Source organism: Vanacampus margaritifer, chromosome 2, assembly GCF_051991255.1.
Source record: "Vanacampus margaritifer isolate UIUO_Vmar chromosome 2, RoL_Vmar_1.0, whole genome shotgun sequence".
NCBI classification, from domain to species: Eukaryota; Metazoa; Chordata; class Actinopteri; order Syngnathiformes; family Syngnathidae; genus Vanacampus; species Vanacampus margaritifer.
In genome coordinates, this window is record NC_135433.1 from 47,581,642 (window position 1) to 47,605,652 (window position 24,011).

The window sequence follows — 24,011 nt, forward strand, 5'->3', positions numbered from 1 at the left end:
GCGTAAATCACGCTGACAGCTCTTTTCCCATTGCTTGAACTTGCGCTTACCTTTCCTTCGTGAGATATCCGTTTGTTATGAGTACAAAAACGCCACAGCCAGACACTCTTTCACAGTCAAACTCAAGCCCGCTGTATGGACAACTGTGGCCGGTAGAGAAAAAAAACAAAAAACAAGCGTCTGAAAGCCTCTCCCAGGGTCCCCCTTAATGGAGGCAGCCATTGGCCGGCATGGCATTTACAGCTGTTCCCCGTCGCGCTGACTTTGCCCCTCGTATAACCATTGGAGGGGAGGTGCGAAGAGCCGCGCACGACTTGATTAAAACAACTGTTTGAGCGCGTCTGCGGTAATGAACTGGAACACGGGGCTAACGGCATTTACTGTACACAATCCGGGGTGCATTCAATTCTAGAAAGGATTCTTGTCATTAACTGATGTGTACGGGTAAATATTGGCATGAAGCTATAAACTGTGCTTCCCCGCCATCCGGAATTTCTGTTTACCCGACAAATTCTTGGCTCGGCTCATTAGCGGACAGGAAAAGCGCACACAAAGAGGCCTTAGTGTTCAAAAGTGGTACAAAATACCACACAATGGGAACTTGGCAACGCAACTCATCAACATTGCCAATGTCTCTTATAAAGTGCATTTGGTGACCACATCACAATCACTCAGTCTTCATGAAAATGTCGCAGAATAATAATGGAACTCTTAAGGTCTTATAGAAGTGGCCAAACATTTGCACACATAGCAAAACAATCTCCTCAAACGTATTTCTTTCATTTTACACCTCTTTTTCTTCATTGACTGTACCTGAATTTTAGGGGTGGGAATCTTTGAATGTGTCACGATTCGATTCCGATTTTTGGGTCTGCGATTCGATTCAGAATCGATTTTCGATTAAGGGCGATTTTTGATTCAAAATGATTTGATAGACAATGATTTTTGCTTCAATCTATAGATGAAGGAATTGTAATGATCTGCTCCAGTCTGACACGCTAATGCTAATTAGCGCGCTACTCGCGGCATTTTTATTACTCAAAAGAACGGCTCCACGCTGAATTTTTTTTTTTTATTGGACTAATGTGATCGTGACTTTTTCTTTCTACTCTCTAATGTGACTACAACTTAACTGCGTATTAGACCGCGTGGAACCACACTGCCCCTCAGTGGCCACAAAGACATGAAAAGCTCCAAATAAAGGCACATGCAGACAAAGGCACAGTATAAAATAATTTAAATAAAATCAATTTTGGGACATTTAAAATCGATTCTTAATCGTACTAAATGAGAATCGATTTTTTGGCACACCCCTACTGAATTTGGCATTTGCCACACAATGCTCTTCTAACCAGGGCAGGAAACAGTGTATGGATTTTGTAATATTATTTAGTTTTAAAAATACCCCCAAATTCCTCAGGAAACACTGATTCAATCTGTTTTCCACAAATAACCAGGGAAATGGGAATTGAACTCCCAGAACAAATGAAAAAATAATAAATAAATAAATAATAATAAAAAATACATTTGTGAATATGAAAATCCACGGCTGCGTGATCCGATGTGGCCCCCGAGACGCACGGATGAAAAGTTGTGGCCCCCTCAAGGGTTTAAGTTGCCCATCCCTTAGCTAGAGTGTAGTAGGTAAATGAGACGAGTCATTTTTATTACGTGCTTTCAATTTTCAGAATTAGATTTAACATTTTGCATGCGTTCCAGAAATCGCTGTCCACCCTGTCATGTTACTGCCCCTTTAAGAAAGCCTCCAATGTTTTTTCAGTGACATTTTGACCTTTAATGGAGGCTGAAACAATGGATAGTAAATAAATAAATAAATATATACTCTTGTGTTTTGTATTTTTCATGACATTATGTGTAGTTGGATATAGTCAAGTTAGCATGTCCAGATTACAGTATTATGTATTATTTGTCCTTATATTTAAGTGTAGTTTTTATATTTTTACCTTTGCCAAGGAAAAACCAAGGAAAAACAAACTAATGTCTATACATCAAGTACAGTACTTAAGTATTGCAATTTATTTTTGTCTCTGTTTGCATCACAATAAGTTATTAGTCTGCTTGAACCTTAATGACAAAAATCTGAAGTTATATACAATTTGGCTGTGAGTAGGATTGTTGGGCCTTGGCTGAGGTCAACCAAGTAATTATGCATTAAGTGTGGGCCAAGGAAGAAAACATTACATTTTGGTGTAGATCTGCTTGAAGATGCAGTCTCATAGCACAGTGAGAAACCGTAAAAGTTATTGCACTATTAGGAGTTGCTTGATCCAAACCAATGAGATCACGATTGTTGGCAAACTACAAAGCAAAGGATATTTGCCAGAGAATTATTACTTTCCCTTTGATTCTACGTGCACTTTTCACATTTTTACCTCTGGAATGTTTTTTTTCTCTGAAGGATTGTGGGAAACAAAAAGAGGCAATGTTTCCTTAAGTGTGACAATAAATGTGTAAGGTCTTCATAGTTACAAAGACCTCCTCCAAGGCCATTGATCCATCCATTTACTATGGCGCCTGTCCTCATTAGTGTCATGGGTGAGCTAGAGCCTATCCCAGCTGACTTAGGGTACATCCTGAACTGGTCGCCAGCCAATCACATGGCACAAATAGACAAGCCGGCATTCATATGCAGGTTTTTGGAATGTGGGAGAAAGTGTTGTTGTAGAAAAGTATTCATTGTTCATTTGGATGGATGAAAGTAGTAAACAAGGACATTAAGGTTTTTAGTTTTTTTGTTTTTTAAACCGTCGATGTGTGTTTTTTTATTGCACATTTTTTTGCACCTGCATGAAGGTGCCACTCCCAGTGTTTTACCCATTTGGTGTGTTTACTTTGTAGATTTTACTTGAAATATTAGAGAATAAATTAACATATTAATTGTATATTTAAACACCAAAATGTTCAACCAAACGTTGAAAGTCATGTAGCTTCACGCTAACATAGGCGAAAAGCCATAGACGGGAGTAGCAGATATTTGGCATACTGTAAATGTTACAGTAATTATAAACCTTTAAATAACCAGAACACACAACAACACTCACAGGCATAGATTTCCTCTGCCCTGTGGGAACCGTGCCTATACCTTTAGTTTAGTTAGGGGCCTTCTCTGCCTCATCTTCTTGCTATTAATCATGTTACATCTTTTCTAGTAGATCTCAGTTCTGATACTACACATTGGCGCTCACCTCTAAATCCAGACTTGCCCTCACTGTAAAAAACAAAACAAAAAGTATCTATATTAGTTTAAAAATGTTGTTTAATAATCCGCAGTATAGAGGAGGCACAAAAGATGAACCGGGATATAACAAGGGTTCACTGACATGACAGGACATGAATGCCTGTGACGAAAATCAGACATGTAGAAGCTGTGTATCTGTGATTCAGATTGTTGGTACCTGGCGGAGGAAAACCGAATGCCGCTTAATTGCATAATCTCTAATGGAGCGCCATTTGCAATTGGAACTGGCAATTGTGCCATGTCACCGGTGCGGGCTATTTCCTGGACATAGCCAGATAACTGCTGCAAATCCCTCATTCTGCCATCAACATCCGCCTGTCGCTCGTTTCCGTTTATTTATTTTGCAGAGGATGACTCACTGGTATTTATAGCAGTAGAGTGAAAGCCCCCCCCCCGCCTCAACCACCTAATTCTAACCCTTCTACGCTTGACGTGGGGGTCAATCCCGGCCGTGGTGACAAAATGCTGCCTGACATTCCGGCTCCTGATAGATTCAACAGCAAGCCCCCCCCCCCCCCCCCCCCACACACACACACACACACATTAAATAAAACCTTAAAGTGATTCCATCCAAAGTCAAACCCCCTCCTTAATTCACCAAACTTGACACAGTGGCCTACGCTGGCGTGCTGGGGGGTCACGCGTGGCAGACCCCGGGAAGATGAAGCCCCCCCCCCCCCCCCATGCCTCCCCTCTTTTAACCATCTTTCTTTCCACGAAGACCCCCACCACCAACAGCAGCACCCCCAAATGCCCTCCCTTTGCAGAGCATCTGTCACCACAGGGGCTCAGATGAATGCATTCTCCTCCTCCTCCTTGGCAAATGGCACAGGCAGGACAGAGGAGGGCACCTCGGGGGAGTAGGGGGGGAGCGGGGGGGGAGGGGTCTATGTCTGTTTGTTTGCATGCAAGAGAGAGAGAGAGAGAGAGAGAGAGAGGGAGGAAGATTCTCATTGCAGCCTGACTGACTGACTGTGTGTGTCATGAGAGGACACACAGCTCCACATGCCTGCTTGGACGTTCCACAAGGATTTACTCTCAATGGACTAACACATCCCAGGAGCAGTTTTTGGGGGGGATTTCTTCTGCGCAATTTGGGATTTTGAAAGCTTCAAAAAGTCATGCAAGGTAGAGAAAACTATTCTTAACAGCTCTAATGAGAGAGGCTTTTAACGCCTCATCTAGGGGACATGGTGAGATGTTAGTCGTTTTTCTACACCCCCCCCCCTCCTTCCCATCCCCCCTTTTCTGCTTTTCTGATGTTAACAGCAGCCTCTTTCCTGCATGACAATGAGCGCTCCTGATGCTTATCTGGTTTTATTAATACGTGTGTGAGTGTGACGTCTTATCCAGGGCCAGTGGTGCAGCCAGCTGAGCGTTGTGAAGCTCCCCCGTTTAATTTCTCACCCTGATCTTGTTCGTGTAAAATCTGGGAAAGTGTGCCGGTTTGAATGCGAAAGGAGGCTGCGATTCAATTGAATTTAGTAGCCTCCCTGCTCCTCTTCTAATGCAATTATAAGGGAGAAAACAAAAGACAACTGAATGCAAACCCAAAAGCAGTCATGCAAAGTGGTTGTATTGACATATTAGGTCTGATTACAGATTTTTCTTTGAAAATGTCAAACACGCATCTAGTCTTAATTAATTTCACACTTAACCCAACAGCTCACAGCATTTGATTAAGATTATAATGATGAGAAATCTGTACTAAAGAAAAATAGAACTCTTATATGGGAAAATTTGAGTCATGTCAGGTATTATTCTCTTTATATTATTGTTAATATATTTAAATAGTTTTATTATTATTTATTTTATCAAGTGCTATCACAAATAAAGGTATATCGAGCTTTTATATTATTTTTAGTTTATATATTTTTCTTAAACCAGGCTTATCACCTACATTATAGTATACTACATATTTTATCATCAATATAATTGTAATGAGTTTGAAGCTTAACAGTAAATGTTAATGCGTTATATTTTTATAAGCATTTTACAAAATATATTTTTACAATAATATATGTCAAATTTTGGATACTGTATGTGTTTGTATTATTATTTTTGTATTATAAATAATTGAATTGTTTTTTTTTAAACCAGGCTTATCACAAATCATTTTCTGTATTGTACAATTTTTGATTGTATTTGTTATCACTCATTAGTTAAATACAGGCTTATCACATACGATATCAGAATTTTGTTAAGTATTATATATTTTTTCTTCTCATACATTTATTACTAAAATATGTTTTGACATCTTGTTCAATGTTCATTATTATTATTGTTATGGTGATGATGATTTTGATAGTGACTGCCAACTTAAAACCAGGCTTATCACAAAAATGTTTTGACATTATCATTAACAACAAAAATAAGTAAGTAATCATATTTTACTATTATCAACATTATTATTATTATTCTTAAAATCTGGCTTGTCACATACTGTAATTTTTTTTTAATAATTATTTGTTTATTGTATTTATTATCATTTCTATGAGTTTAAAATGGTATACATATTTTTTATTATTTATGTTGCAATTATTTATTATTGCCATGCGTTTACAAAGAGGCTTATCACAAATTAAATCAAATTTATTATATTTTGCAAATGATGATGTAGATACAGTATTTTCATATACGGTAGTCTTTATTATTAATTCCGTGAGTTTAGAACCAGACAGTACAAATTAATCTGATCCAAATCCAAATGTATGCTAACTTTAATTTAGTCGCATTACTAATACCTAAATAAATTGCACAAGCATGTAAGCAAATTGTTGGTCAAATGCAAATTAATTAAATAAGTGTGTGTTTAATATTAAAATTTTCTTTTAAATAAAGCTTGAACACAGAGTAGCTCCCTGCATTTCATTCATTATACAGGTACATAAAGTCTTTTTACCCACCCCCGCCTGATGAAACACAGCAATTTCATATTCAAGTAACGACTTTTGGTCTTGAACGTTAGATAGTGATGGGAAAATGCTGAGTAGAAAAGAAAACGGAAAAAGTCAACTCCATGAAGGAGTGTGGTCCTGACTTGAAGTGGAATGAACACTATTTGGTCAGTGGGCTCATTTACTCCGCATTCCTGCTAAGTACAGTTCGTCCTGGTGTCATGACTGGAAAAACTGGACGACTTCAAGCGCCTCGGGCAAGATTTTAGTGGAGGGGGGGTTTCTTCGATTTTATGGCCCTCTCATCTCGTGGAGCCATCGCCGTGTGGCTCGCCAGATAACAATCCCAACAGTTGTGCACATATTCCGTAGGCGTAGCTTGAACTTGCACCGCTTTATTGGATACGGACTCAAGTGAGGGCATAAGAAGAAGAAGAAGAATGCGGGCTCCTTGTGTCACCCATTGACCACAGAGGAGCTTCCTGACTGACACATTGACTTGATTGGCTGCATCAAAGCCAGCTAATCATTGACATGGACGAGCTCCCGTGCACAAAGTGTGTACACTTGCAGGACTTGGACCCCGCTTTGGTGATGACGGGGTCAATCGAGACAGTGTCGGGGGAGTACGGGGGACTTTGCTTTGTGTTATGTCACAGGCTGAGTGGTTAAACAATACTCTGTCAAGGGGTCAAAGTAGCAGCATGGGTTGATTGTGTGCGGCCAACACAAACTGAAGCATCCCCATAGTGTGGAAATAGCCCAGAGGCAGGGCGAGGTATCGCATAGCAGCTCCGAGGAGCCTCTGCGGTCATGGTTGGGGTGCTCACGAGCACGTTCATTGTTGTTGTTGGACCACCGTGGAGAACGGATAATGAAAACGTTCATAGAAAAGGATCTTGAATGGCTCCGCAGTATACTATTCTGAAAAATAATATTTGATTTTTTTTTCTTCGGTATTGCGATTGCGATTTAACATGCGATTATTTTTTTCAAGGTCCTCTTCTCATGGAAAAATACAAGCAATAAATGAATCTGTAAGATTTTTGATATGTAAATGTTTAGATTTTATAGCTTTGGTTTATGCTAATATAAAGGCTAATTAAATTGGAAGACAGTTCTCCACTATTTAGTCTATTTAAATTAGAGTTGATAACATACAAGGATTTTTTTTTGATTTTTAACAAAATCACATATGAACAAATAAACCCAAACTGAGCATTATTATGCTTGTAAAGTTTGATTTGATTATCTGCTATACAATAGTGTGAAAAAGTCTTTCCCCCTTCCTGATTTCTTTTTTTTTTAATGTTTCCCCTCATCAAACAAAATTAAATATTAGTCAAAGATAAGACAAGTAAACACAAAATGCATTTTTAAAATTAAGATTTTTGTTATTAAGGGAGAAAAAAGATACAAAGCTACATGGCCCTGTGTGGAAAAAGTGATTCCCCCCTAAACCTGACAACTGGTTGGGCAACCATTATCAGCAAAAACAACCGGAATCAAATATTTCCTGTAATTGGCAATGAGTCAGTCAGATATTTTGGCTCACTTTTCCTTGCAGAATTGCTTTAATTCATTAACACTGAGGGGGTTGTCGACCATAAACAGGCTTTCAAGGTTATGCCACCCCAACACCTTCATTTTGTTTTCTTAAGCCATTCAGATGTTTACTTGCTGATGTTTTTGACACATCCTTTACAGAAACTGGAGATGACTAAAACGAGCCTTTATGTTCTTTCTTATGATCTCGTGTTTCCCCCAGTCTCTTCCTCAATGCTTGAGTATTTAACACTGACCTTACTGGGAGGCTAGCAGGTCTTTAGATGCTGTCCTTGCTTTCTTTGTGACCTTGTGTATAAGTTGTCGTCGTGCCCTTGGAGTCATTTCTGTAAGATGGCTAGTCCTAACTGGCTACTCCTACTCCCACTGTTCCACGCTCTCAATTTGCGGATAGTGGCTCACATTGTGATTCGCTGGAGTCCCAAAACTTTAGGAATGAGTTTGTAACCCTTTCCAGACAAACAGATGGTTCCAGACTGTCTCTCATCTGTTCTTGAACAGCTTTGGACCATGGCGTTAAGTTGCAGCTTTTTGAGAGCTTTTGGTCAACTTCATTTGATTTGGTTCTATTTAGGTGATTTCTTGATTGAGCAGGTCTGGAAGTAATTAGGCTTGGGTGTGGTCAGGGAAAATGAATTCAAAAATGGGATTAGGCACAGTAAATTCATGATTTAACAAGGTGGGTGGGGTTGGGCGGGTACTTTTTCCACATACAGTTAGGCAGCTTTCAATATTTTTTTTCTCTTAATAAATCTAATTAATATATAAAACTGCAATTTATATTTACTTTGGTTTGGAAACTGCAAAACAAATAAGAACTTTAGAAGAGGGCAAATACTTTTTCATGGCAATGTAATGTAGCTATAAAGTGTGCAGAAATATTAAAAAATAAAATAAAAATTATGATGATGATTATTATTATTTATTTATTTATTTTCAAAATGGTATATATGGTACTCTTAGTCCTGCATCTGTCTCACGCTGATGTTAATTGCTCACTGGTTTACATCAGTTTTTTTTTGTCAGTTAATGTACGCGTCCTCCCTCAGGTGTCGGCGTTTTGAGTGAAATGTCTTTACTGAAACGCTGAGTGGCGGCGACCCAGCATGTAGCTGAGGTGAACAAGTCCCTTCACGCCTGCCAACACTGATCACGTGAGTCGTCTTCTTCTTCTTCTACTACTACTACTTCTCCTTCTTCCTACACTGACCATGAATGCAAATCCGATGTTAAACGATCACATGGCATTACAACAGCTTGTCCTAAGAAGCACGCCTTAGTCAAACAATAGGGTAACAAAAGAAAAATGGTGATAGCGCCTGAGGCTCAGAGCTAAAGCTATTTGCATACAAAGCATAAGCTACAGTAACTGTAACAATAAAGTGAAGTCCAGTATCTGAAAACACACGCTGAATACTGAAGTTGAGAAGATGTGCAAACTTCACAAGCTTTGGGTAAACTCACTCTGTTCACCTCCTTCAAGTACAGTATTTATCAGTATTGAAATATTTACAATGAATGATTCAGAAGTAGTAATGAATTGTTAATTTTGCGAACATGTGGAACCTCACTCCATTCATTTCCAGTTACACTAATCAATTTCTTGGCCTACAATGCTTGGCAATAAATCAAATGGACAACATAGATTTCTTGATGTACTAACTTAACTTGGCCACACTTCATTCACTTTGAATTAATGACTGAATTGCAAATTTGCATTGAACAACATTGATACATTGGCGTGGTAACTTTGCCAGCCTCAAGATAGAACCTCACTCTATTCACTTTCTCTCAAATTTTGTTCTATATGCAATATTTTAATATTTATGATAAATAATGGATAGATGCATTCTAACTTGACCAGCATTGGGAACCTCACTCCATCCATTTTCCACCAATGGGTTGAAGGTTTAAACTCTTTTCTCACTGTATACAATAAACAATTGATATGCTAACTTCAGCAGTCTGGGGAACCTCGCTTCATTCACTTGCCACCAGTTAGTGTTTTGAAGCAATGCGATATTTACAATTATCAATGGAGACTAACTTTGCCAGCCTCCGGAACTTCACTCTATCCACCTTTTGCTAATCTATGTTGCAGGCATAAGATGTTTTGCAAGGTTTTAAATAAATTATGTTATTGTATTGATGACAGCTAAGGGGACACGGCTCCCCACTCATTTTACCAATCCAGTCAGTTGGCATATGGTGTAACCCTTTGCAATAATTACAATGAACAATCTACTGTTGTAGGTGCATGGACGAGATAACTTTGCGAGCTTGGGGAACCTCATGCCAGTCACTCATCAGTTTGTATTTTGACTATATGCAGAATTGCAATATTTACAACGAACGACAAAGACGTGTTTACAACGCTAACTTCATCAGTCTGGGGAACTTCACCTATTCACTTTCTACCATTCTATAATTTAGGTAAAAATTATATTGCAGTAATTACAATTACCAACGTGGAAACCAATGTACAGCGGACACCCGGTATATTTGCGGATTCACCTATTCGCAGATTTTTTTTAAATAGTGAAAAATATTTTTTTATTTATTTGGTTCGGTCCAGAAACCCATTTTCCCAAGTGTTTTTTTTTTGTTGTTGTTGTTTTTTTGGGCTGAACAAAAAGTTGCTTTTATCTACTGTTTGTTTGTTTATTTTGGGGGGGTGAAAAAAAGTTGTTGTTTTTTCGTCCTGAAATGCACTTCAATTTGCATAAATTATAGGCACGTTTTTGCTATTTGAGGGCCGGTCCCTATGTCCCATGAATAGCAGGGGTCTACTGTATTTATGTGCTAATTTCACCAACATTGGGGAACCACATTCCATTCACCTTTCACCACTATGTATTGTGTATTTCAATATTGAGTTATTTTCTAGTTTATCATGGTCCTGTACCACTTATCATTGGCATTAGTACCACAACAGACAGAACGTGCACATCCTTTTTTCGATTTCTTCTGCGTCGAGTTTAGGCAGCCAACTCATCAGGTTGGAAGTGTTGCTGCAACGGCCACACAACTTTTTTTGTTAATACGAACAAATAGCTTAGCGCAGCTCTGCTAAGCTGTTTATCTCTCCAACGGCACAATGAGTACACTTTTAAAATCGTCTACTTGTCTATCCCACTCACATTACAAAATGGCAGGAAAATTAAAAAGTTAAAACTTGGTCTGTCGAAAACTTGACCAAGTGTAACCAAGCAGGGGAAGAATTTAAGATGTTAATTAGAAAGGAATTTGTCATCAATTAAGCTTTTTTTAATTCCGTAAATTGTCAAGATACAAAAGTGTAAAAAAAAAAAAGAAAAGAAAAAAGGAACAGCTCTCAGTTTCTACCACAATAAAAAAACAACAACAATGAGGTCGTGTTATTTTGAGGGAAAAAAGGGCATGGTTTGAAATTTCACCCGTGTTTTTTTCCCCATCATTCTCTCTTCATGAACACATGTTGAGGATGCCACCAAAGAGGCCACACAAGACACCCGACAGATGTCCCAGAGTGGACCACCTTTAGAGAAGGGAGGCAGTTAACACAGTGGCCATTCGCTGGAGTTTCGCCTTAAATTGAAAATGAAAAAAATCACTTTCTACGATTCTGTATTGTAGGTACAGTAAAAGTTTTGATGTACTAACTTCACTCTCACAAGGAACCTCACTCCATTTACTTTCAACCAGTTTGTGTTGTAGCTATATATAGTAGTAGCAATCAGGGGCGTAGCCAGAAATTTTTCATTGGGGTGGCCAGGGTGAAACCATGACTCAAATACCTGAAATGTCTAAATAAGTGGTTCTTAACCATGCAGCCATACCTTTCGCATGCCGACTTTGGGCTGCGAGCACCAACTAGTGTGCTGCATAAAATAATCTCAGAGCATATGTTATGAATTCAATGCATTGTAGCTGTTACAATTGTCAATGAATTGCTCAGTTACAATCGAGCTTTCTGCCACTTGGCGGCAATGGGGCAAATGTCAGTTACTGACCTGTACACAATAAGTAGAAAAGGAAAGCGAACAGCAAAGTATTAAAAAAAAGAAATGTTGATTTTACACACATTAATTAGTTCAAAACACTGAACATTAAACATATAAATCAATAAATAACAAAAACAAGTAAATTATGCCTTTTAATGGACTAACAGAGCACTAACATAGGCTGACATTTAGGCAACATGACAACTGTGTCCGAAAACACACCCGCAGATGCGACACAGTAAATAAAAAAAAAAATAGATATATATATATACATATATATATATATATATTTTGAAGGTTTGTAATAATCAAGCTCTGTTTGTGTGAACGCCACATGTGTAAGCTCTGAAATGTTTTTGGAATTATGTTTCTATCTGCTTCAGGAGCTGATCTATCAATCGGCGCCATGGCCACCCTTGGCCACCGCGTACCTGCGTCCTTTGTAGCAATAGTTACACTGAACAAAGCTTATTTCTTGACTCGCTAACTTGGCCAACATCCGAAACCTCACTCAATTCACTTTACACCAATATTTTGCAGCGTCATACATAATTGCAATAGGTACAATGAAGAACAGATGTATTTATTAGCTAACTTAGAAAGCCTAGGGAACCTCACTCCATTCACCACTCTGTAGTGACAATAAAAACTTGATTGCAATAATAATTAATGATGCCAACTTCACCAACATGGGAAATCTTATGCCACCCACTTTCCACTTGTCTGTGATTGCTATGCAAAACTACAAAACAACATTTGCAATGACACAGATACACTGATTCACACTTCACCAGCCTCGGGAAGCTCACTCTGTTCACTTTCTGCCAGTCTGCGTTGCATCTACAGTACATGCAGTATTTGCAATGAGAAATATAGATGCATTCATTTCAATATGTAGATTACGTTAGATGCATTGATGAGCTAACTTTGTCAGTTAGGGTTAGGGTTGAATCTCACTCCAATGACTTTCTGTCACTCTGTTGTAGAAATACATACAGGTAGTATTGCATATTTGACATACTCAAACATATTCATATGCTATCTTCGCTAGCATGGGGAACCTAATTTCACTCAGTCCACGTGTCTGTTTTTCTGTTGTTACTATGTACAAATTTGCAGTATTAACAAGATACTATAGATGTAGTAGTTCGGCGGTTAATTTTGCTAGCCTCAGGAACCAAACTCCATTAACTTTCCAGCAGTTTGCATTGCATCTACAGTATATGCATTATTTACAGTGGAAAAGCCAGGGGAAACTCATTTTACGTCTGTGTTCCTACAGTACACACAATATCTACAATGAAAAATGCGGTTGTTTTGATGTGCTAAATTGGACAACATTGGGACCCTCACTAAGTTCACTTGACACAAGTCTGTGTTGTAGCGATTTACAGTATTGCGGAATTTAGAATGACTAATGCAGACGTTTTGAAATTTGCCAACATGGGGAACCTTACTCTATTCACTTCCCACAAAAACATATCCTGAATGATGACGTATGGAGCGTTTGTGCGTGATTGGCTCACCTTATTTTGTCCTTTGGACAGATCATGGGTAATTCCTACGCCGGGCAGCTGAAGTCTGCTCGCTTCGAAGAGGCCCTGCACAACTCCATCGAGGCGTCGCTGCGCTCCAGCAGCGGAGATCCGCAGCCCATCTTCACGCAGCTCTACCTGAAGCCCGAGCCCTGTCCTGCCAACACGGACGGTACATCAGTGGTGTACTCTCACACAGGCAGACATGCACAGTCATAATATGATGATGATGATGATGATAATCTTCCAGCGGATGAGAAACCCAGAGCGGAGCTCCATGGCGGCGAGCTGCCCGCGCAGGAGCTCCTGACCAACAGCCACTCGTCCAACGATCCAGAGGAGCTGGAGGAGGAAGACGACTCGGACAGCAACAGCCCCCCGATGCCCTACCTGCAGACCCCTGTGCCAGAGGGATGCTGCACCATGGAAGGTAACACCTTACCACACCCACAAGGCCTTATTAAAAAAGAATGTCTCCTCTTTTTTTGTCTGCAAATAGAAAAACTACAAAAGAGGATTAGGGCCAGTGAAGAGCGAAAAAAAGGTGGGCAGGATTCTGACTTTATTCTCAGCATTCTGACTTTAATCACAGAATTCTGACTTTCTAACTTCTACCCACAATACATAGTTCTACATCACAAAGTCAGAATTCTGAGATTAAAGTGAGAATTCTTGCTTTAATCTCAGAATTCTGACTTTCTAATTTCTCCCCACAATACATAGTTCTACATTACAATGTCAGAATTCTGAGACGAAAGTGATAAAGTGAGAATTCTGAGATTAAAGTGAGAATTGTCACTTTAAAGTAAGAATTCTAGGATTAATGTGAGAATTGTCTTTTAAGTCAGAAATCTCACTTCAAAGTCAGAATTCTGAGAATAAAGGGAGAATTCTCACTTTAAAATCAGAATTTTGAGAATAAAGTCAGAATCCTGGCAGCCCTTTTTTTCTCTTCACTGGCCCTAATCCTCTTCCATAAAACAGTTGTTTCTTCCCTTGACTAAAATAAGAATAATTCAAATTTTCAGGATTCTGCCAGGCCGGCAAGGACATTCGCCTGGCCTCCATAGCAACGGAGCTCATCGAAGTCCCGACGGGTTTCGAGCTGGTCGGCGCCAAGTCCCCCAGCGTGGCCGAGCACATCCTGGTGTGCGCCGTGGACCGCCGCTTTTTGCCCGACGACAACGGCAAAAATGCACTTTTAGGTCAGCGTGTTCCGTGATTGGACGGCCTGTCGAGTCATCTCACTGGCATGGCCTTGCAGCCGTTTTGTGTGTCTCACTGGCATCTTTTGATCGTCGTCTCATGTTAAGCATGGAAACAATTTTCTCTGGATCGCCAGCAGGTTTTTCCGGAAACTGCGTGGGCTGCGGCGAGAAGGGCTTCAGGTACTTCACCGAGTTCTCCAACCACATCAACTTAAAGCTATCCACGCAGCCCAAGAAGCAGAAGCACTTAAAGTATTACCTGGTGAAGAACTCTCAGGGTGCTTTGTGCAAAGGCCCTCTCATCTGTTGGAAAGGTAGCAAACGCCTCAATCCGAGAGCGACCTTTTGTCCGTATCTCAAGCTTCTTTCTCATCGTCTTCTCTTCAGATTGTAAAACACGTCAGGTGTCAAGTGGTGCGCCCACTTCCAAACCAAGCTCGTCATCTTCAGGCAGCAGCAAAGAAAATGGAGGAACCAGTGGAAACGGATCGTCTCCTTTCTCCCTTTCAGGTGAGCCAAAACATTGGCATGACTGGACATTACATTAGCAGTTGAATTTTTTTTTATAGAATAAAGCGCTATCTTACATAACAATTGGCTCTTCTTTAGATAAAAAAAAAAGTGCACATGCGTGATCATAAATACAATAAAATATGGTCTGATAAGAAAAAAGCTTCTATTTCTGATACAAGGCAACAAATACAGTATGGTTCGTTTTGGGACACTCAGGTACCAAATATGGTTGCTTTGACAATAGGTATGGTACCAGATATGCGTCCCCTCCCGATACACAAGGTACCAAATATGTTTCTTTTTCTGACACTGAATGTACTAAATATGACATCTACTAAATATTAACATCCTTGGGATCCAAATATGGTTCCTGCTCTATACAGTGCCAAATATAGTTATTTTCTTTAATGCTTCGGGTATCAAGTACAGTTCCCCATAACCAGGTACGAAATATGGTTTCTTATTTTTAAATTATCAAATGTTTTTTTTTAATATATATATATACATATTACGGTATAAGGCACCAACAATAAAAGTTCTGTGGAGTACCAAATATGGTTCCTGATCTATAAAGTATAAAATACAATAATTTCCTGATACTTAAGGTAGTATGGTTCCTTTTCTGATATTCAATATACCAAATTGTTCTTTATACTTAGGGTACCAAATATTTTTTCTTATATATATATAGTTCAGGATCTTTTGTATACAAAATATGGTTCCTGATACGAAAGGCACGGAATATGTTTGTTTTCTTAACACTCTAGGTATCATTTATGGTTCATTTCTTGATATTTGAGATCTTCGAGATACCAAATATGGTTCAAGACACAGAAAATTCCTCATTTGATTTCTTTCCTGATACTTGGGATACAAAATATTACAATATTGTGATTATAATTATTGTCACTGATTGGTCAGTGATCATACACCCTTTCAAGAGAAAATCATATTTTGACTTCTTTTTTTTTTTACATTGCCTCAAAGCAATTTTAAAACTTCTCATTTTCATTGAATATTTCTAAGAAATTAATGGCTTTCTATTTTTGTTTAAATGATTTACCATTTTAACAAATATTTTATACTTAAAAATGATTTACTTGAAAATGGTAAATTATTTTAATAAAATTCTGGCAATGTAAACAGAACTGAAAAATTTTAATGTACTTACTATAAAAACAGTGTGTACAGTAAGTGTGTGTGTGTAAGGGGTAGGGGGGTAACCTGCCTGCAAATTTTTTATTTAATCAAATCAATCACTGGGGAATGTTTAAAAATGCTTTCTGGCATTGTGAACGAAAATTAAACTGTGTCCTTTCACAGATCAATCAGATCCGCTATTCAACCCTTATTTCTTCTCTCTCTTTTTTCCCTCTCTACCACCAGATTCTCCGCCCACCAAAATGATGTCGGCCTCATCCGCCTTTTTCAGCAGTCCTGACCTGAACAGAGAGTGTGGCTTCATCAAGCCGCTGGCCTCCACGCCTGGAAACAAGACACTTCCGATAGGTAAAGAATGAATTATGTTCACGTCATTCCTAGAAGGCTCGGTGGGGGATTTAATGCTGATGTATGCATTGTCAAAGGTTGCCTAGCTACAGGTTGATAGTTGTTTTATGGTTGATGCATAAGGCAGATGGAGCCACGGCTGACCATGGAGATTAACCTCTGTTTAGACACCACACACACACACAGAAATCAATAGCAAAGGAAGGAATGCCGTAATGACTTGTTAGGTTTGGCAATCCATTATCCCCTCTTACAAGGTTGTGTGTTATTGACAGGCAAAACGCAATGCACGCCATCAATGTTTTGGTGTATTGTACACACAGTGAATATCAGATTAGAAAATGTCCTCTTGGGTCATTGGTAATCAATACTCCAGTATCGGACCGCAGAGAGGCCATTTTAAAATGCTTTCATATTATTGAACACAGGCATTAACTTGTTGCGTGTGCCTCTTTAATTACTATACACACAATCTGATACTGATCTATGACAGCTCTAGTACAAAAAGTGTGTTTGATAACTACAGTGCCCCTCAGTAAACAGCAGACCTCTGCCAAGGCCAAACATCCATCTATCCATTATCTGAACCGCTTATCCTCACAAGGGTCGCAGACGGGCTGGAGCCTATCCCAGCTGTCTTCGGGCAGTAGGCGGGGTACACCCTGAACTGGTTGCCAGCCAATCACAGGGCACACAGACACAAACAACCATCTCCATTCACAATTACATGTAGGGACAATTTAGAGTGTTCAATTAACCTACCATGCATGTTTTTCGGAATGTGGGAGGAAACCAGAGTACCTGGAGAAACAAGGCCAAACAATTAAATACAATTAAATTAAGTTAAATTATGAACACCTTTATTTAACAACCTCCTGTCTCCTGCCTTAAGGATGTCATGAAGATTTGTATATTACTCACTGAGAAATGTTCACTAAAAATGTTTTAAAAGATTATTTCTTGCAATGTAAACAAAAGGGGAAAAACTTGTCTTATGACTGCAAAATAAAATTAATTAACAAATGTAGGATTTTTTTTTAAACAGTAATAAAATCTGTTTTTTAAAAAAAACTGTTAATTTTTGCTGTCTCACTATGTGAACAACAGTGGGGTAAAATGAATAAAAGTGTTACTTAAACAACATCTTCTGTTTGCCATGAATCATTATTATACAATGTGAAATGTTCAATGAAAATGTTTAAAAATGCTTTCTGGCAATTTAAACAAAATGTAAAAAGTAATAAGATGAATGAAACAATAATGAATTAAATTAAAACAAGAGAGAAAAAATCCTGGTAAAAATGATCAAAATAAGTATTCACTGACAAATGTTTTAAGATAAAAATAAGAAAATTATAAATGAAAAATTAATGGCATAACAAAGTGGGGAAAAGCCTTGTAAAAATTAAAATAAGATCATTATTTATTGGGAAACGTTCAATGAATTTTTTATTTTTTTTTATTTAATTAATTAATTTAAAAAAAATGTATCCTCGCAAAACCAAAGTGAAAATAATTCAAATGAATGAGAAGTTAAATTCAACACAAAAAAACAACCATACGGATAATACTATAGAAAAAAATAATAGAAGGACTTAGAAATGGTCAATGAAAATGTCGAAAAATGCTTTCTGGCAATGTAAACAAAATTGGAAAAATTTACATAAATAAAAATGTTCAATTAAATGAACAAAAGGGGTAAATCCTTTAAAATAAATAAATCAAATTCATTGAGAAATGTTCTACTAATGTTTAAAACTTTGATTTCTTGCAATGTAAACAAAAGAACAATCTTTTTGGTAAATCCATTATATTGGATCTCATTAGATTATGCTGTGTGCCTAGTGTTTTGTCCTAAAATAATAAACAGTATGGTTGTGTTAAGCTTAAGAACATATTCTTTGCGATTTTCCAGTTCCCACCGCTCTGAGAGTAAACGGCCCGTCGAATGGCTTGGGTGCAGACGGGCGTCCCCACTTACTCAGCCCCTCCCAGGTTACCTTAGGACCTCAAGGCCAAGCATATCGACCTGCCGACTTGGGAGATAGTCCAGGTAAGACATCCCTTCTCCACCGCTCGTTGTGTTCCCAGTTCAACACGCATCATTTGATGTTTTTTTTTTGTGTCGCTCAGTTTCATCAGCCATGAACTCCGGCCCTCCCAAGAAACGCCATCGGAGCTGGCATCCCACTTCAATCGTCCCGGTCCCGCCCACGGCTGTCCCCGTGCCGGCTATCCGACCCGTCGTCTGCACGCCAGGTGGGTTCCGGAATATTATCAATGTTTTTTTTTTTCCACCAAGGTCCGCATTTCATCTTCGACGTGAATCAGACTCAGCAGCATAGACCCGCATGCTTTCTGCTTTTTAGCAGACATGTTTACGTAGGCTTTTTTTCTAATAATCTCTCCAAGTCTGCTTTGAGGACGACAAAACATCGCTGACATTGTGCGGTCGTTTAGGGATGAGTCACCCTCTTATCTCCATGGAGATAGAGCTACTGGAGAAAAATAGAAATCTAAAACATCTACCTTGCAATTCTGCCATTATCAAATGTAAATTGGCTGCCAAAATGTCTTTGGCTTGAATAGAATATTAGATAATCCCTGTGTTCTCATTGCTGTGTTTACTGTTCAGGCTCTATTTTAGGGGGGGCTTCTCCTCAGCCCCCGGGGCCGGGCGTCATCCAGCCACAGCCTGTCAGCGCTGGGGGGACGGTCATCATACCGGACAACCTGCTCAACTGTGCAGGGGTTCGCCCTGTCATCCTCATTGGTACCAGACTCTGCCATCTAAACATGAAATACATGAAATTGCTTCCGGAATGAACACATGTTTCATGAAACTAAACAGAATTAATAAACATGAGTGTGTCTGTGTGTGTGTTGGGTATATGAAAATGAACTCAATACTTTAATTAATTTCAATTATATTTAAAGTTGAGGCCAAAAATTGATTGAATTGAAATTTACTTGACATAAAAATTGACATTAAATTGTTGTTTAATGAGAGATTTTCAGTAAAAATGTTTTCTGGCATTATATTATAAATATATCATATAAAAGCTGTAAAATAAAATAAATTTAAAAATCTGGTGTTCTCAATCTCTATTTTGCACTCTGTTGCCCAAAATCTCCTCTGCGATAAAATAAGACCAAAAAGTACATTCAGGAGGTCCCCACTCTCCTCCATTGTTGTTGTTTGTCACTACGCCTCGTTCACAACGCTGCGTTCAATGTAGCTTGGTTTTCGTAGTTTGCTTTGTAGCTTGGTTTTCGTAGTTTGCTAGTAGAGCCCGCAGTGGATAAAGCGGCAAAAGTAGATGTTGAAAATAGACCCTGCTCGCCTAAATATCAACAGTGATAAGGACACTGACCTCTGCCAAGGCCAAACAGCACCAGGTTTTACAAGTTAATAACTCCATTTGTACGAATTACCCGCTGAGCAACTTGTCAGATTTTTGTAACGTTAGCAAAATCCATAACATTTGAAGAAAGTTGTGTTTGTGTAATCCTGCTTTAACAAACTATGATATAAACTGGATTTTAACAAAATAAGTACAAGCTTTTAAGGCTCTTTAAGAATTATATTTAATTTATATTTATCAAAAAATGACTTTATACAATGGAGGAATATAATTTAAATTGAACAAATTTCCTCCCCTCTATGCTTCATTAACTCTTTATTGCTGTCCATCCAGGTCATGGCACCTTACCTTATTTCTACGGCAATGTGGGGGAAGTGGTGGTGAGCCCCCTGCTGGTGGGCTGCTACCAGAACGGCCAGCTGACAGAGAAGACTTTGGCAACGCTAGGCCTTAGCAGCAGCCAGCAGCTCAGCGTGGAGACCATGATTCTGCTCACGTTACAGTACCTGGCACGTCTAGGTAAGATGAAAAAAAAAACACACACAATAAAGTCTAGGCTCTACACCTCACTTTTTGTTTAACATTCATCCATTATCCAAACCACTTATCCTCAATAGGGGTCGAGGACGTGCTGGAGCCTATCCCAGCTGTCATTTTGTATTTAATGCTAAAGCAATGAAACTTCTCAATGGTTGAGACTTTGGTCTGATGATAAGTTTTGGACAAAAGAGCAATTTCATGTAATAACCTTGGTTTTGAAAAGAGTCCTTTAATGGCTTACTGCACTCCAGTGGACCAAATGAATGATGCAATTTTGAGTTTAAGGCAATAGAGATACCATCTGCTGACTACGGAGAAGAGTTTTTAATTTTAATTTAAGAAGCAAAAGCCCTTTCTGCTGCCTACAGAATATGGTGGTAGAAGGTTGATCTATTCTTACGCCATTATTAGCATCATTATAATTTCTAACTCATTCAAACCCAAAACCGTATAAATAAATGTTTTAATACTTCGTCCTGCACTCCCAAAAACGTATTTATACGTTTTTATGTGTGCGTTTTAATGCTAGAGCAGAAGTCGCTTAAAGCAATGGTAATTATTACAAAAAACAAACAGCAAGTGACAGCAGAGTATAAGAGACCAGCCAGGGTCATACAAGCTCTTTTTCCCAGTGTTTTCAATAGGTTTGTGAATAATGATGAAACTTAGCTATATTCTAATGCTAATTGCTGCAAAATGGAAACAGATAAAAAAAAAATAATCCTGATGAAAGAAGAGACTAATCTTTCTTTTGGTAAGTTCCATGTTTTTATAGCAATAGAACAGAATATTCTGTGGACCTTGTTAAAATCCAGTAAAACAGCCGGGAGCAAAGGCAGTTGCTTCAGTGAAAATGGCTTGGAGTGAATGAGTTAATGACGAATATTTATAACCTTATTATTGAACCAAAAAAATAAATAAATAAAATGTTTTTAACTCTTTCACTGCCACTGACGTTAAAAGACGTCAAGTAAAGTGACGTTAAAAGACGTCATCCAATTTTTTTTTTCTTTTTTTTTGAAATGGGTGCAGGCAAGCCTTCCACAGCTGTGGTGAAAGTTTCAAGCAGGTCTATTGAGCCTAATGACTTTTTGGCCCCTAGAGGGCAGCGATGACTCTCTTTTGACAAGATTGGGTGGGCGTCAGTAGAAGACGTGAGGCGGGGCTAGAGTGTTGAGGGGATAATGGCTGAAGAAGCCATAATGGCGGCCGCTTGCAAGCAGCTCACGGTCGAGCCGTTTTTTTCAAAGACATCGACCAACGATAAAGAGCACATTGATGACGACGATGATCATCATCGATGATGATGATGGTGACTCCGAGGTTGACGGCGAAGTTGGAAGCGCTGACGCGGCTATGACGACGTTATAAAGGTTCACGGGCGAGCGATGCTGACACCGGAAAACACGGAGTACAACGCTCAGGCGGACGTTCAATCGGACGACGAAGAGTGCCCCGAGTCCAATGCATATTCATCGGAGGAGTGTGTACAGCCTGCTACTTGCTATTTATTCCCCGGAAAAAAAGGCCGTCAAGAAAGTGTAACGTCTGCACGCGAAACGGACAAAGCGAAAGTGAAACTAATCTGTTGTGCGAATCCTGGTCCCTCTCCTTGCACGCAGGAGAGCGTTATAAAAAGAAAAACTGTATTTGAAACATCCACATAATTGTAAGTAGTACCACAGTTGCACACATTTGTAAATAGTTTGCGAAATTGTTTTGCCAAATTGTTTTGTCAAATTGTTACACTGTTGAATGGAAATAAACGTATTTTGCAAACTAAAAACACTTTTTCATTGTTGGTGAAAGCGTTTTACAGAAGTAAAGCACTATTTAGGTGTTTGTGGCATCATTCATGGACAAAAAGAAGTGTACAATTCACTAGAGTGCATGAAATAACATCGTTTCACAAAAAGCTCTTTTTCTCCGTTTTTTGTTTCAAAAGAGAGAATTTCGGTGAAAGTAGCCATTTTCTATTGTTGATTACTGAAGAACGGAATAAGGTAGAAACAAACTTTTTTTCTGATGAAAGAAGAGAGTCCAATCTTTCATTTGGTGGTATGTGTGTTTCCATAGTCCAAACACTACATTTTCTGTGGACCTTGAAAGATCAGTCAAACTGCTTAAATCGGCTGGCACTGGCGACAACCCGTTTCTGAAAACATCTGGCAGTGAAAGAGTTAACAACCTCTATGTTGCAGAAATTCAGTTTGGCGGGCGTATCACACGCAAAAAGTGAGGGAAACTGTAGTAAAATATTTTGTAAGTCCTCGTCTTCTACTGTAGTCATTCTTAACGGCACTAATGTTTTGTATCCCGAAGTGCCCGTTTTCGAGATGTGAGTCTAAGCACCAGGCGAGCTGTATTAAGCTGTGTAAAGAGAATGAGAAGAGCCATTTTGATTGGTCAATATCTCAGTTGAGTGTGATCACTCCCACTGCGGCGCAGATCTCCCTCTCTCAGTTTCACAAGCCTGCACACTCTAAAAAGAGAATTGTTGAATCAACTTATACAGAGAATTGCTTCAAGTGGTGACACGATTGAATTTAATTAATCCAAAGTGATATATTAAATTAAGTTAATCAAAAGTGAATATATTAAGTTAGTTAGTTATTGGTTCTTCAAACTTAATATATTCACTTTGATTTAACTTCAATCGTGTGTTACTACTTGCAATTGTATTAAGTTGGTCAACAATTCTGTTTAATCTTAAATTGGTTCAACAATTCTCATTTTAGAGAGTGCACTTGTCTGAGAAATTACCAACTCTGGGTCTAACCCGCCTCTGTGCAGAGTTCCGCCGCACAACCCGCACAATGTACACTGTTTGCAAAAATAGAGCACTAAGTTCTATTTATGGGGACAAAAATGGCCATGATGAAGCTAAAATGGTAGTGAAATCGAACAATGCTAAACAATGTTACACAAATAGCTGCTGTACTATAACATGCCTGTTGTGCAGGTCCAGAGCAGATCCCTCTTCGGGAGGAGTTGGAGCAGATCGTCCTCAAGGCCATGCTCTGCTGTCCCGGTGGTCCCGCCATCTCCCCGTCCCAGCTGCCTTGGCTGGCTCGGCTGGAGGCCAGCGTTTCCGGGGGCGCAGTCCAAGTGGTGGTCACCCACAATTCGCTGGGCGAGGGCATCTGCGACTCACTGCGCTCCATCAACGAGGGTCCCCACCTCCAGCCGTCGCTTCCCACCTACGTGGTCATCATATACTCGTCCAAGATGAGCGGCAACGAGTTCTGCGTGATGGTCTTAGGTACGTTTATGGCGTGATCATTTCACGTGCTGTATTTAACACTGGTGAGCCACAATTATAGAAACCACTAATATAATACAAAAAAAAGCATTACATGAAGCTCAGCATCTGTGGTTCACAAATTCACCTATTCACAGATTTTGGGAACCATGTTGTAGTGACAGATGGAGCTTCATTTAGTCAGGGCATTGCTGTGTTGAATAAAAATAAAATAAAATACTTCAACGCCATCTTGTGGCATCGACAGGCAATTACAAGCCTTTTTGGGTGGACGTCCGTTACTCGCTCATTTTACGCTGCCCAACCAACCATGGGGCGAAAAAAATGCTGATGCGGATGAGGCAAATTTTTAACCGTTCGATTGCTAATATAAT

At 39.1% G+C, this 24,011-nt stretch overlaps 1 protein-coding gene across 5 annotated transcripts in view; it reads left to right on the plus strand.

Moving 5' to 3' along the window:
* Positions 1–24,011, plus strand: part of greb1l (GREB1 like retinoic acid receptor coactivator) — a 76,493-nt gene that overhangs the window by 30,318 nt on the left and 22,164 nt on the right. Inside the window, exons 1-13 of one of the 5 annotated variants that reach the window (XM_077556774.1) lie at positions 4,194–4,387; positions 8,772–8,876; positions 13,253–13,412; positions 13,491–13,670; positions 14,269–14,445; positions 14,583–14,762; positions 14,836–14,958; positions 16,348–16,470; positions 18,386–18,523; positions 18,604–18,729; positions 19,106–19,243; positions 20,169–20,354; positions 23,338–23,637. In XM_077556774.1, the coding sequence (XP_077412900.1) occupies positions 13,256–13,412; positions 13,491–13,670; positions 14,269–14,445; positions 14,583–14,762; positions 14,836–14,958; positions 16,348–16,470; positions 18,386–18,523; positions 18,604–18,729; positions 19,106–19,243; positions 20,169–20,354; positions 23,338–23,637 (1,828 nt within the window). In that variant the 5' untranslated portion in view covers positions 4,194–4,387; positions 8,772–8,876; positions 13,253–13,255. Of the gene's footprint in view, positions 1–4,193; positions 4,388–8,771; positions 8,877–13,252; positions 13,413–13,490; positions 13,671–13,695; positions 13,785–14,268; positions 14,446–14,582; positions 14,763–14,835; positions 14,959–16,347; positions 16,471–18,385; positions 18,524–18,603; positions 18,730–19,105; positions 19,244–20,168; positions 20,355–23,337; positions 23,638–24,011 lie in introns of those variants that run through there. The other 4 variants (XM_077556776.1, XM_077556773.1, XM_077556775.1 and 1 more) reach the window with 4 other exon arrangements.